This window comes from Carcharhinus amblyrhynchos, unplaced genomic scaffold, assembly GCF_965287045.1.
Source record: "Carcharhinus amblyrhynchos unplaced genomic scaffold, sCarAmb.v2.hapA scaffold_608, whole genome shotgun sequence".
Classification (NCBI taxonomy): domain Eukaryota; kingdom Metazoa; phylum Chordata; class Chondrichthyes; order Carcharhiniformes; family Carcharhinidae; genus Carcharhinus; species Carcharhinus amblyrhynchos.
The window spans coordinates 1-12,500 of record NW_027650348.1 but is presented as its reverse complement, the minus strand read 5'-3'; the positions used below and the strand labels follow the sequence as shown (position 1 = coordinate 12,500).

General features: G+C 51.8%; 1 protein-coding gene across 1 annotated transcript in view; it reads right to left on the bottom strand.

Annotated features, from left to right (window-relative positions):
- LOC145339686 (cytoplasmic phosphatidylinositol transfer protein 1-like) overlaps positions 1-10,573 on the bottom strand; it is a gene marked incomplete at its 5' end in the record, with an annotated part of 11,679 nt that extends 1,106 nt beyond the window's left edge. Inside the window, 5 exons of the mRNA XM_080184200.1 lie at positions 1,352-1,435; positions 6,674-6,737; positions 7,752-7,907; positions 8,221-8,313; positions 10,502-10,573. Coding sequence (XP_080040326.1) covers positions 1,352-1,435; positions 6,674-6,737; positions 7,752-7,907; positions 8,221-8,313; positions 10,502-10,573 — 469 coding nt within the window. The remainder of the gene's footprint in view (positions 1-1,351; positions 1,436-6,673; positions 6,738-7,751; positions 7,908-8,220; positions 8,314-10,501) is intronic.
- Positions 10,574-12,500: the final 1,927 nt, after the last annotated feature.

Genomic DNA, 12,500 nt, shown 5'->3' with positions numbered 1-12,500 from the left:
TTCAATAAAATCCCCTCTCATTCTAAACTCGCAATCGGTTCCAGGCCCCAATCTGCTCAAACCTTTCCCCGTAAGACAAACCCCCTTCACCCCAGGAATCAGCCCAGTGACCCTTCTCTGAACTGTCTCCAATGCCAGTCTATCTCTCTCTCAGTAAGACGACCAAAACTCTGCGCAGTACTCCAGCTGCGGAAACACTAACGCCCCTGACAGTTGTAGCGACACTTCCCGACTTTTATACTCCATCCCCCCTTTACAATAAAGGTTGTTTGTACTCCAAATCACTTGCTATAGCTGCCTGCAGGCTTTTTGTGATTGATGTACTGGGACACCCAGATCCCTCTGTATTGCAGAGCTCTGCAATCTCTCTCTTGAAATAAAATTCTCCTCTCCAGCTCTTCCTGCCAGGGTGGACACCCTCACCTTCCCACATTATATTTCATCTGTCACATTGTTGTCCACTCACAACCTACCCCATATCCCTTGGCAGAATCTTTGTATCCTCCACACAGCTTACCTTCGTACCGATCTTTGTATTAAAGGCAAGTTTAGCTACAATAAACTCAGCCCCTTCATCCAAGTCCTTCATTAAGATTGTAAACTGTCGAGGCCACAGCTCTTACCCTGAGCCACGATTAAACACAGCATTCCCTCCGAAGTACAATGCTGTTGTGGTGACCAGGCAGGGAGAGGCACGATCAGCCGCTGGATGGGGAGTTCAGTCGGAGAGCTGATCACCAGTCTGTGGCATTTGCATTCAAAATCAGCAGCGCAAACTCAACCAGCACCGAGCTGTCATCTAAACAGGGCCAGTAGGTGGCAGTCTCACACCATGAATAGTGGATTTTATTAAAATACCCTCTACACTGTCCCCCCATCAAACACTCCCAGGACAGGTACAGCACGGGGTTAGATACAGAGTAAAGCTCCCTCTACACTGTCCCCCCATCAAACACTCCCAGGACAGGTACAGCACGGGGTTAGATACAGAGTAAAGCTCCCTCTACACTGTCCCCATCAAACACTCCCAGGACAGGTACAGCACGGGGTTAGATACAGAGTAAAGCTCCCTCTACACTGTCCCCCCATCAAACACTCCCAGGACAGGTACAGCACGGGGTTAGATACAGAGTAAAGCTCCCTCTACACTGTCCCCATCAAACACTCCCAGGACAGGTACAGCACGGGGTTAGATACAGAGTAAAGCTCCCTCTACACTGTCCCCCCATCAAACACTCCCAAGACAGGGACAGCACGGGGTTAGATACAGAGTAAAGCTCCCTCTACACTGTCCCCCCATCAAACACTCCCAGGACAGGTACAGCATGGGGTTAGATACAGAGTCCCTTACCTGACAGCCCTGCAGTCGACATTTTCTGGTTGGTTTGTTTTTGTAACTCTCTCTCATACTGGCGCACATCTTCCATTGACATATCTGTAGAAGGACATGCACAGTAATGACAGTAACTGCATTTATATAGCACCTTCTCCCGGACTGACTTCCCCAAGGCTCCACATCAGAGTGATTGCTGAAACCAACCTGATACCATTCACCTGAGGAGATATCAGGGACTGCAACAACTGCACAGGGAAAGAGGGAGGTTTTATACAGCATCTTATAGAGAGAGACAGAGAGAGAGAGACAGAGAGAGAGAGAGACAGGGCGACAGAGAGTGAGAGACAGAGTGAGAGAGAGACAGGGTGACAAAGAGAGAGAGAAAGAGAGAGACAGAGAGTGACAGAGACAGAGAGTGACAGAGAGAGAGAGCACAGAGACAGAGGGAAAGAGACACAGAGAAGACAGAGTGAGAGAGACAGAACAAGAGAGAGACTATGAGAGGCAGAGACAGAGAGAGAAAAACAGAGGAACAGAGAGAGAGAGGCAGAGAAAAAGACAGAAATAGAGAGAGAGAGAGACAGGGAGAGTGACAGAGAGAGAGAGAGAGACAGAGGGAGAGAGACAGACAGACAGAGAGAGAGACAGGGCGACAAAGAGAGAGAGAAAGACAGAGTGAGAGAGAGAAAGGGTGACAAAGAGACAGAGAAAGAGAGTGACAGAGAGAGAGAGCACAGAGAGACAGAGAGAAGACAGAGTGGGAGGGACAGAGCAAGAGAGAGACTATGAGAGGCAGAGACAGAGAGAGAAAAACAGAGGGACAGAGAGAGACTGTCAGAGAGAGAGAGAGGCAGAGAAAAAGACACAGAAATAGAGACAGGGAGAGTGACAGAGTGGGAGAGAGACACAGAGAAAAAAAGAGTCGGAGAGACACACAGGGAGAGAGACAGACACAGACAGAGAGAGAGACTATGAGAGGGAGAAGCAGGAAGATGGAGTAGTGCAGAGATCTCCGGTTGTACAACATTACAGAAATTGGGAGGGAGAGTGTGAGGGTCTCTGGAGGGATATGAACTGTAGCAGTTGAATTTTACAATGAAGATGTGTCTGGATTGGAGCCAGTGAACATTGCTATTAACTGTCTGAACATCCTGGGTGTTACCATTGACCAGAAACTGAACCAGACCCAGCCAGAGAAATACTGTGGCTCCCTGAGCAGGTCAGAGGCTGGGAATCCTGTGGAGAGTAACTCACCTCCTGACTCCCCGCAAAGCCTGTCCACATCTACAAGGACACAAGTCAGGAGTGTGATGGAATACTCTCCACTTGCCTGGATGAGTGCAGCTCCCAACAACACTCGAGAAGCTCGACACCATCCAGGACAAAGCAGCCCCCGCTCGATCGACACACTAACCCCCACCCTCAACATTCACTCCCTCCACCACCGACACACAGAGGCAGCCGTGTGTACCATCTACAAGATGCACTGCAGTGACTCACCAAGGCTCCTTCCACAGCACCTTCCAAACCCGCCACCTCTACCACCTAGAAGGACAAGGGCAGCAGATACATGGGGAACACCACCACCTGCAAGCTCCCCCTCCGAGCCCCACACACACCATCCTGACTTGGAAATATATCGGCCGTTCCTTCACTGTCACTGGGTCAAAATCCTGGAACTCCCTCCCTAACAGCACTGTGGGTGTACCTACACCACACAGGAATGCAGTGGGTTCAAGATGGTGTCAGACCTACCAGTCCCTTGAGGGGCAATTAGGGATGGGCAATAAACACTGGGTCTGGCCAGTGACACCCCTGTGAATAAATGTAAAAAAAGTGATGGAACCCTAGAGTGTATACATCTACCCCTGACAGTGCAGCACTCCCTCAGTACTGGCACCGGGGAGGGGGGGAGGGCGCGCGGCAGGCCTCGAAGCTGGATCTTCCCCCTGCTGTGTTGTGATGGGGCCATGTTGTGTTTAAGCCAAATGCACTCAGTGTTTCTGGAAATTTCTCTGGCTTGTCAGAATGTGAAAGTGACATTGGGAGAAACAGGCTGAACCAGCTCCTGACTGTCAACTGTTCTCAACCTAAGAACATAAGAAATAGGAGCAGGAGTAGGCCATCTAGCCCTTCGAGCCTGCCCCGCTATTCAATAAGATCATGGCTGATCTGAAGTGGATCAGTTCCACTTTCCCGCTTTCTCCCCATAACCCTTAATTCCCTATCTGTCAAAAACCTATCTACCCGTGACTTAAAACGTATTTAGCGAGGCAGCCTCCACCACTTCAATGGGCAGAGAATTCCAGAGATTTACCACCCTTTGAGTGAAGAAGTTCCTCCTCAACTCTGATCTAAACTGCCCCTGCCCCTGTTGCTGTGCCCTGCTGTCCTTTCTGAGCGGGAAGAATCTCTCTACCTCTACCCTATCCATCCCCTTCATTATCTTATACATCTCTATAAGATCCCCCCTCAGCCTTCTAAACTCCAACGAGTACAAACCCAGTCTATTTAGCCTCTCTTCATAGTCCCCTCATCTCCGGTATCAGCCTAGTGAACCTTCTCTGCACTCCTTCCAAGGCCAAAATATCCTTGCGTAAGTGCGGTGACCAAAACTGCACACAGTACTCCAGCTGCGGCCTCACCAATGCCCTGTACAGTTGCAGCAAGACCTCCCTGCTTTTATATTCTATCCCCTTCGCTATGAAGGCCAGCATCCCATTCGCCTTCTTGATCACCTGCTGCACCTGCAGACTGGGTTTTTGCGACTCATGCACAAGGACCCCCAGGTCCCTCTGCACTGTCGCATACTGCAGCTTTTCGCCCTTTAAATAGTAATCCCTCCTACTATTATCCCTGCCAAAGTGGATAACCTCACACTTGCTAACATTATACTCCATCTCTTAGGTCTTTGCCCACTCACTCAGCCTATCCAGATCCCTATGCAAACGTTATCTCTTGCTTCTTATGACTGTCTTATCTGAGTCTGAAGTTACTGATCCCTGTCTGATGTGGGTTGCTCTGTGTAATTGTTTGGAACGAGGAAATGTAATTGATACTGGCAGAGTAGATTCAAAGCAATGTACATGTTTCCCTTTCTGTTTTTTATGCAGCTGAGCTCAGACAGTGTGAGAAGTTCAGTTTAGCTTGGTGTTGAACAATGGGTCCTGCCATTCTGCCTCATTAGTTTCACTTTAAACTTTGCCTGCATTGCAACGAGGTACTCATGTTCTGAAAGCATTAATAGAGTTTGCAGAAAAAGCTAAACTGTCACTGAACAACCTACACTGAAAAGGAGAATTACTTGCGTCTCTCTTTGGACTAGCTCACCAAAAGAAATGGCAGAACCCTTAAGAGTATTGATAGGCAGAGGGATCTGGGTGTACAGATACACAGGTCACTGAAAGTGGCAATGCAGGTGGAGAAGGTAGTCAAGAAGGCATACGGCATGCTTGCCTTCATCGGCCGGGGCACTGAGTCTAAAAATTGTCAAGTCATGTTGCAGCTTTATAGAACCTTAGTTAGGCCACACTTGGAATATAGTGTTCAATTCTGGTCACCACACTACCAGAAGGATGTGGAGGCTTTGGAGAGGGGACAGAAAAGATTTACCAGGATGTTGCCTGGTGTGGAGGGCATTAGCTATGAGGAGAGATTGGAGAAACTCGGTTTGTTCTCACTGGAGTGACGGAGGTTGAGGGGAGTCCTGATAGAAGTCTACAACGTTATGAGAGGCACGGACAGAGTGGATAGAACATAGAACACTACAGCACTAACAGGCCCTTCGGCCCACAAGTTGCGCCGATCATATCCATACCTACCAGGCCATAGAACTAGCTGTAACTCCCAATCCCATTAAATCCCATGTACTCATCCAGAAGTCTTTTAAAAGACCCCAGCGACGGCAGCCGATTCCACTCACTCACCACCCTCTGAATGAAAAACTTACCCCTAACATCTCTGTCAGGGGAGATAGAGAGAAGCTTTTTCCCAGGGCGGAAGAGTCAATTACTCGGGGGCACAGGTTTAAGGTGTGAGGGACAAGGTTTAAAGGAGATGTACGAGGCAGATTTTTTACACAGAGGGTGGTGGGTGCCTGGAACTCGCTGCCGGGGGAGGGAGTGGAAGCGGATACGATAGTGAGTTTTAAGGGGCATCTGGACAAATCCATGAATAGGATGGGAATAGAGGGATATGGTCCTCGGAAGGGTAGGGGGTTTTAGTTCAGTCGGGCAGCATGGTCGGTGCAGGGTTAGAGGGGCCGAAGGGCCTGTTCCTGTGCTGGAATTTTCTCTGTTCTTTGGGAGTCTTGACCCCCAGAACAGCGGGGGGAGAAACCAAGCCCAGGAACTAATGAAGAGAAAATTCTGAAAACACAGGAATGCAAAACTTGGATTGTTCTGGGAGGACTGTGGAGTTTAAAGGGAAAGGATCCTTTCTGCTGCTTTCAACGAGAGAGGAAAGGACTTGGAATGGAAGATGCAGACGCTTGAGGCAGACTGAAAGCCAGCACACATTCTGGGTCATCTGAAAATTGGTGCCACCTTAACACAGCTGGTGAGGCAGTGGGGGCGACCTGAAAGATTCTGCAGAAGCTGGAATACACATCATAGAATCCCTACAGAGCAAAGGAGGCCATTCAGCCCATCGTGCCTGCAACAGCTCCATATTCACCCCGCTAATCCCTCTAAACTACGCATCCCAGGGCACCCTGGGGCAATTTTAGCACGGCCAATCCACTTAACCCGCACATCTTTGAACTGTGGGAGGACACTGGAGCACCCGGAGGAAACCCACGCAGACACGCGGAGAATGTGCAGACTCCACACAGACAGTGACCCAGCAACACTCTTAGTGTCAGGGGATTAGCAGGGGTTACAGGGATAGGGTCTGGGTGGGATTGCTGCCAGCACAGGCCCGATGGGCCGAATGACCCCCTTCTGCATTGCAGAGATTCTCTGATTCTATGACTGCCCCCAGAGCCTGTCCACATCTACAAGGACACAAGTCAGGAGTGTGATGGAATACTCTCCACTTGCCTGGATGAGTGCAGCTCCCAACAACACTCGAGAAGCTCGACACCATCCAGGACAAAGCAGCCCCCACTCGATCGACACACTAACCCCCACCCTCAACATTCACTCCCTCCACCACCGACACACAGAGGCAGCCGTGTGTACCATCTACAAGATGCACTGCAGCGACTCACCAAGGCTCCTTCCACAGCACCTTCCAAACCCGTCACCTCTACCACCTAGAAGGACAAGGGCAGCAGACACATGGGGAACACCACCACCTGCAAGCTCCCCCTCCGAGCCCCACACACACCATCCTTACCAATCCACTCATCAATCCACGCAAATGCTTCCCGATGACCCACAAGGAGAATATCTTGGATATTCTAAGAAAAATAGAATAGCATTTGGTTAGATACAGAGTAAAGCTCCCTCTACACTGTCCCCATCAAACACTCCCAGGACAGGTACAGCACGGGGTTAGATACAGAGTAAAGCTCCCTCTACACTGTCCCCCCCATCAAACACTCCCAGGACAGGTACAGCACGGGGTTAGATACAGAGTAAAGCTCCCTCTACACTGTCCCCATCAAACACTCCCAGGACAGGTACAGCATGGGGTTAGATACAGAGTAAAGCTCCCTCTACACTGTCCCCATCAAACACTCCCAGGACAGGTACAGCACGGGGTTAGATACAGAGTAAAGCTCCCTCTACACTGTCCCCCCATCAAACACTCCCAGGACAGATACAGCACGGGGTTAGATACAGAGTAAAGCTCCCTCTACATTTGAAATGTACCTCTGCTCTTTAAATCGATTCTGTTTCCATGGGAGCGAGTCCCACATTCTCCCCACTCCCCGTGGGAGCGAGTCCCACATTCTCCCCACTCCCCCGTGGGAGCGAGTCCCACATTCTCCCCACTCCCCGTGGGAGCGAGTCCCACATTCTCCCCACTCCCCATGGGAGCGAGTCCCACATTCTCCCCACTCCCCGTGGGAGCGAGTCCCACATTCTCCCCACTCCCCGTGGGAGCGAGTCCCACATTCTCCCCACTCCCCGTGGGAGCGAGTCCCACATTCTCCCCACTCCCCGTGGGAGCGAGTCCCACATTCTCCCCACTCCCCGTGGGAGTGAGTCCCACATTCTCCGCTGGGTGAAGATGTTTCCCTCTATTCTGCTCCCTGAATCCATTGATGTCTCATTTCAATGTCTGCTCCTCGTTCTGGTCTCGCCTCCAAGTGGAAACACCTCCTCTCTATCGATCCAATCAAAGTGCCTTTTCTTATCTTAAAGATCTTGATGCGATCTCCGCCTCAGCCTGCTAGCCCTCTCCACAGCAACCTGCTGTGGAAAGGGCTTCCCAGTCTGTTGAGTCTTTTGGGCTGATTGTACCTCACCTTGTGTACTAACTGCTCCACTCTGCTCTGTAAGCCGTACATCTCAAATCTCACCGACACCAGTTTGTAGGAACACATGATGGGTTTGCTGGTGTCCCTCCAGCTCTCTGTAAGCGGGCCTCGACCTGTCCTCACTGAGCAGAAGGTTCTGGGGTCCTACGTACAGAGGAAGAAGGTTAACTGTGTATTCCCCTGCTCGATTGCAAACAAGCGCTCTGATTAGCCATTGGGTTCGGAGTTATGGCTTAGGGTTAAAGGTTAGAGGTTAAAGTGGAAGGGTTAAGGGTCATGGGTTAGGGTTAGATTTGGAATTAAGCTTAGGGTTGGGGTTAGGAAGGGCTTGAGGAGAGAGAGTTGTGAGAATGATAGGGTTGCTGTGGAGAGGGCTAGCAGGGAGCGAATGGATCAAAGTGCCTTTGGCAGGGACCCCGGTCTGTGCATGTGTGGGGAGGGAGTGACGTACACTCACTTCAGCTGCTTTGTAGCATCGTTCAGGGTACGGGTCAGTGAGGATGTCGATGTAACACACATCTTCTGCTGGAGTCGCCACACCGTTAAATACCTGACCCAAAAATAGAGACAAGAGAGTCAGCATCTCCCTCTCACCCACCTCCCCCCACCCCAGCAAACCGTCCCTCCCACCCAACTCCCCCCGTCCCTCTCACCCACCCACCTCCCCCCGATCCCCTGTCCCCCTTGCCCACCCCCCGTCCCTCTCACCCACCTCCCCCCCACAACCCGTCCCTCTCACCCACCTCCCCACCCCGCAACCCATCCCTCCCACCCAACTCTCCCTGTCCCTCTCACCCACCCAGCTCCCTCCGATCCCCTGTCCCCTCACCCACCCCCCGTCCCTCTCACCCACCTCCCCCCACCGCAACTCGTCCTTCTCACCCAACTAAGTCCCCTGGTCCGGATGGGATTTACCCTAGGATTCTCTGGGAGGCAAGAGAGGTGATTGCAGAGCCTCTGGCTCTGATCTTCAGGTCGTCGTTGGTCTCAGGTATAGTACCGGAAGATTGGAGGATAGCGAATGTTGTCCCATTGTTTAAGAAGGGGAACAGAGACTTCCCCGGGAATTATAGACCGGTGAGTCTTACTTCTGTTGTGGGCAAGGTTTTAGAAAAAATTGTTAGGGATAGGATTTATAGTTATTTGGAGAGAAATGAATTGATTGGAGATAGTCAGCATGGTTTTGTAGCGGGTAGGTCGTGCCTTACTAACCTTATTGAGTTTTTTGAGAAAGTGACCAAAGAGGTGGATGGGGGTAAGGCAGTGGACGTGGTATATATGGATTTTAGTAAGGCGTTTGATAAGGTTCACCATGGTAGGCTTCTGCAGAAAATGCAGATGTATGGGATTGGGGGTAATCTAGGAAATTGGATCAGGAATTGGCTAGCAGATAGGAGACAGAGGGTGGTGGTTGATGGTAAATATTCGTCATGGAGTTCGGTTACGAGTGGTGTGCCTCAGGGATCTGTTTTGGGGCCACTGCTGTTTGTAATTTTTATTAATGATCTGGATGAGGGTATAGCTGGGTGGATTAGTAAATTTGCTGATGACACCAAAGTTGGAGGTGTGGTAGATTGTGAGGAAGGGTGTCATAGTTTGCAGGAAGACTTAGACAGGTTGCAGAGCTGGGCCGAGAGGTGGCGGATGGAGTTTAATGCGGAGAAGTGTGAGGTGATTCACTTTGGTAGGAATAACAGATGTGTTGAGTATAGGGCTAACGGGAGGACTTTGAATAGTGTGGATGAACAGAGGGATCTGGGTGTATGTGTACATAGATCCCTGAAAGTTGGGAGTCAGGTAGATAAGGTTGTTAAGAAGGCATACGGTGTCTTGGCGTTTATTGGTAGGGGGATTGAATTTGGGAGTCACAGCGTCATGTTGCAACTGTGCACAACTCTGGTGCGGCCGCACTTGGAGTACTGTGTACAGTTCTGGTCCCCACATTACAGGAAGGATGTGGAGGCTTTGGAGAGGGTGCAGAGGAGGTTTACCAGGATGTTGCCTGGTATGGAGGGGAGGTCCTATGAGGAGAGACTGAGGGATTTGGGGTTGTTTTCGCTAGAAAGAAGGCGGCTAAGAGGGGATCTTATTGAAACATATAAGATGATTAGAGGTTTAGATAGGGTGGATAGTAATAGCCTTTTTCCTCTGATGGAGAAATCTAGCACGAGGGGGCATAGCTTTAAATTAAGGGGTGGTAGATATAGGACGGATGTCAGGGGTAGGTTCTTTACCCAGAGGGTGGTGAGGGATTGGAATGCCCTGCCTGCTGCAGTTGTAAATGCAGCATGCAGAGATGAGAGGGGGGATTAACCCTCTCACCCACCTCTCCCCCATTTACACTCAGACACCGGGCAGCCTGTTCCCCTATCGGAGGGAGGGAGGGGGGATTAACCCTCTCACCCACCTCTCCCCCATTTACACTCAGACACCGGGCAGCCTGTTCCCCTATCGGAGGGAGGGAGGGGGGATTAACCCCCTCACCCACCTCTCCCCCATTTACACTCAGACACCGGGTAGCCTGTTCCCCTATCGGAGGGAGGGAGGGGGGATTAACCCCCTCACCCACCTCTCCCCCATTTACACTCAGACACCGGGTAGCCTGTTCCCCTATCGGAGGGAGGGAGGGGGGATTAACCCTCTCACCCACCTCTCCCCCATTTACACTCAGACACCGGGCAGCCTGTTCCCCTATCGGAGGGAGGGAGGGGGGATTAACCGTATCCTCTACAACTTACATTATGATTGGATCCGTTGTTATCCTCAAACTGTGTTTCAATTTTGATGGAGAATTTGGGTAGAAAGGAGCACTGTGGGTATGTTAATGAGAGGCAGTTTTAATTGGGGAACCGACACAAGGTATTCTGACATTAATGTGATAGCGATCAGTTTGATAAGAGATGTATTCAATACTCACTGTGTATTCTGTAGTTTCAGCAAATCCCCACCAAGGGAGAGAGAGACACACAGGGAGAGACAGAGAGAGACAGTCAACAAAGCAATCAATTCCCCGTCTACCTCACTCCCCCACCCTCTCCCCGTCTCCCTCGATCCCCCACCCTCTCCCCGTCTCTCTCGATCCCCCACCCTCTCCCCGTCTCCCTCACTCCCCCACCCTCTCCCCGTCTCCCTCAATCCCCCACCCTCTCCCCGTCTCCCTCGATCCCCCACCCTCTCCCCGTCTCCCTCGATCCCCCACCCTCTCCCCGTCTCCCTCGATCCCCCACCCTCTCCCCGTCTCCCTCAATCCCCCACCCTCTCCCCGTCTCCCTCGATCCCCCACCCTCTCCCCGTCTCCCTCGATCCCCCACCCTCTCCCCGTCTCCCTCCATCCCCCACCCTCTCCCCGTCTCCCTCCATCCCCCACCCTCTCCCCGTCTCCCTCAATCCCCCACCCTCTCCCCGTCTCCCTCGATCCCCCACCCTCTCCCCGTCTCCCTCGATCCCCCACCCTCTCCCCGTCTCCCTCCATCCCCCACCCTCTCCCCGTCTCCCTCGATCCCCCACCCTCTCCCCGTCTCCCTCCATCCCCCACCCTCTCCCCGTCTCCCTCCATCCCCCACCCTCTCCCCGTCTCCCTCGATCCCCCACCCTCTCCCCGTCTCCCTCGATCCCCCACCCTCTCCCCGTCTCCCTCGGTCCCCCACCCTCTCCCCGTCTCCCTCAATCCCCCACCCTCTCCCCGTCTCCCTCCATCCCCCACCCTCTCCCCGTCTCCCTCGATCCCCCACCCTCTCCCCGTCTCCCTCGATCCCCCACCCTCTCCCCGTCTCCCTCGATCCCCCACCCTCTTCCCCTCTCCCTCAATCCCCACCCTCTCCCCATCTCCCTCAATCCCCCACCCTCTCCCCGTCTCTCTCAATCTCCCACCCTCTCCCCGTCTCCTCGATCCCCCACCCTCTCCCTGTCTCCTCCGATCCCCCACCCTCTCCCCGTTTCTCCTACCTGTCAGAGTGTAGGGATAATAATTCCAGGCTTTTTCTCGGATGTAGAAGATGTTTGGGACGAAGGCTCTGACCCACTGGGGCAGTTTGCTGTCAGACACGGAACTGATTAGAGAACTGAACCACTCAATTTTTCTGTCTCTCTGTCTCTGTCTCTCTCTATCTACCTGCCTCTCTCTGTTCTCTCTCTCTCTCTGCCTCTCTCTGTCTGTCTCTCTCTCTGTCTTTCTCCTCTGTTTCTCCCTCTGTCTCTCTCTCTCTGTCTCTCCCTCTCTGTCTTTCTCTCTCTCTCTCTTTCCCTCTCTCTCTCTTTCTCTCTCTCTCTGTCTCTTTCTCTGTCTCTCTCTCTTGTCTCTCTGTCTCTGTCTTGCTGTCTCTCTGTCTTTCTCTCTCTGTTTCTCTTTTTTCTTTCTCTCTGTCTACCTCTGTCTGTCTTTCTCCCTCTGTCTCTCTTTTTCTCTCTCTCTCTGTCTCCCTCTTTTTCTCTCTCTGTCTTTCTCTCTCTCTGTCTCTTTCTCTGTCTCTCTCTCTTGTCTCTCTGTCTGTCTGTCTCTGTCTTTCTCTCTCTGTCTCTCTCTGTCTCTGTCTCTCTCTCTCTCTGTCTCTCAGTAGAAGTCTCACAACACCAGGTTAAAATCCAACAGGTTTATTTGGAAGCCCGAAGTTTCGGAGCTGCTGCTCCTTCATCAGCTGTATGAGGAGTTAGTACACTGACACGGCATAAATAGCACAGCAACTCAAGCTTACAAAATAATGGTTCCTGCATCTTTGTCGAAACCCGATGTTTGTGTCG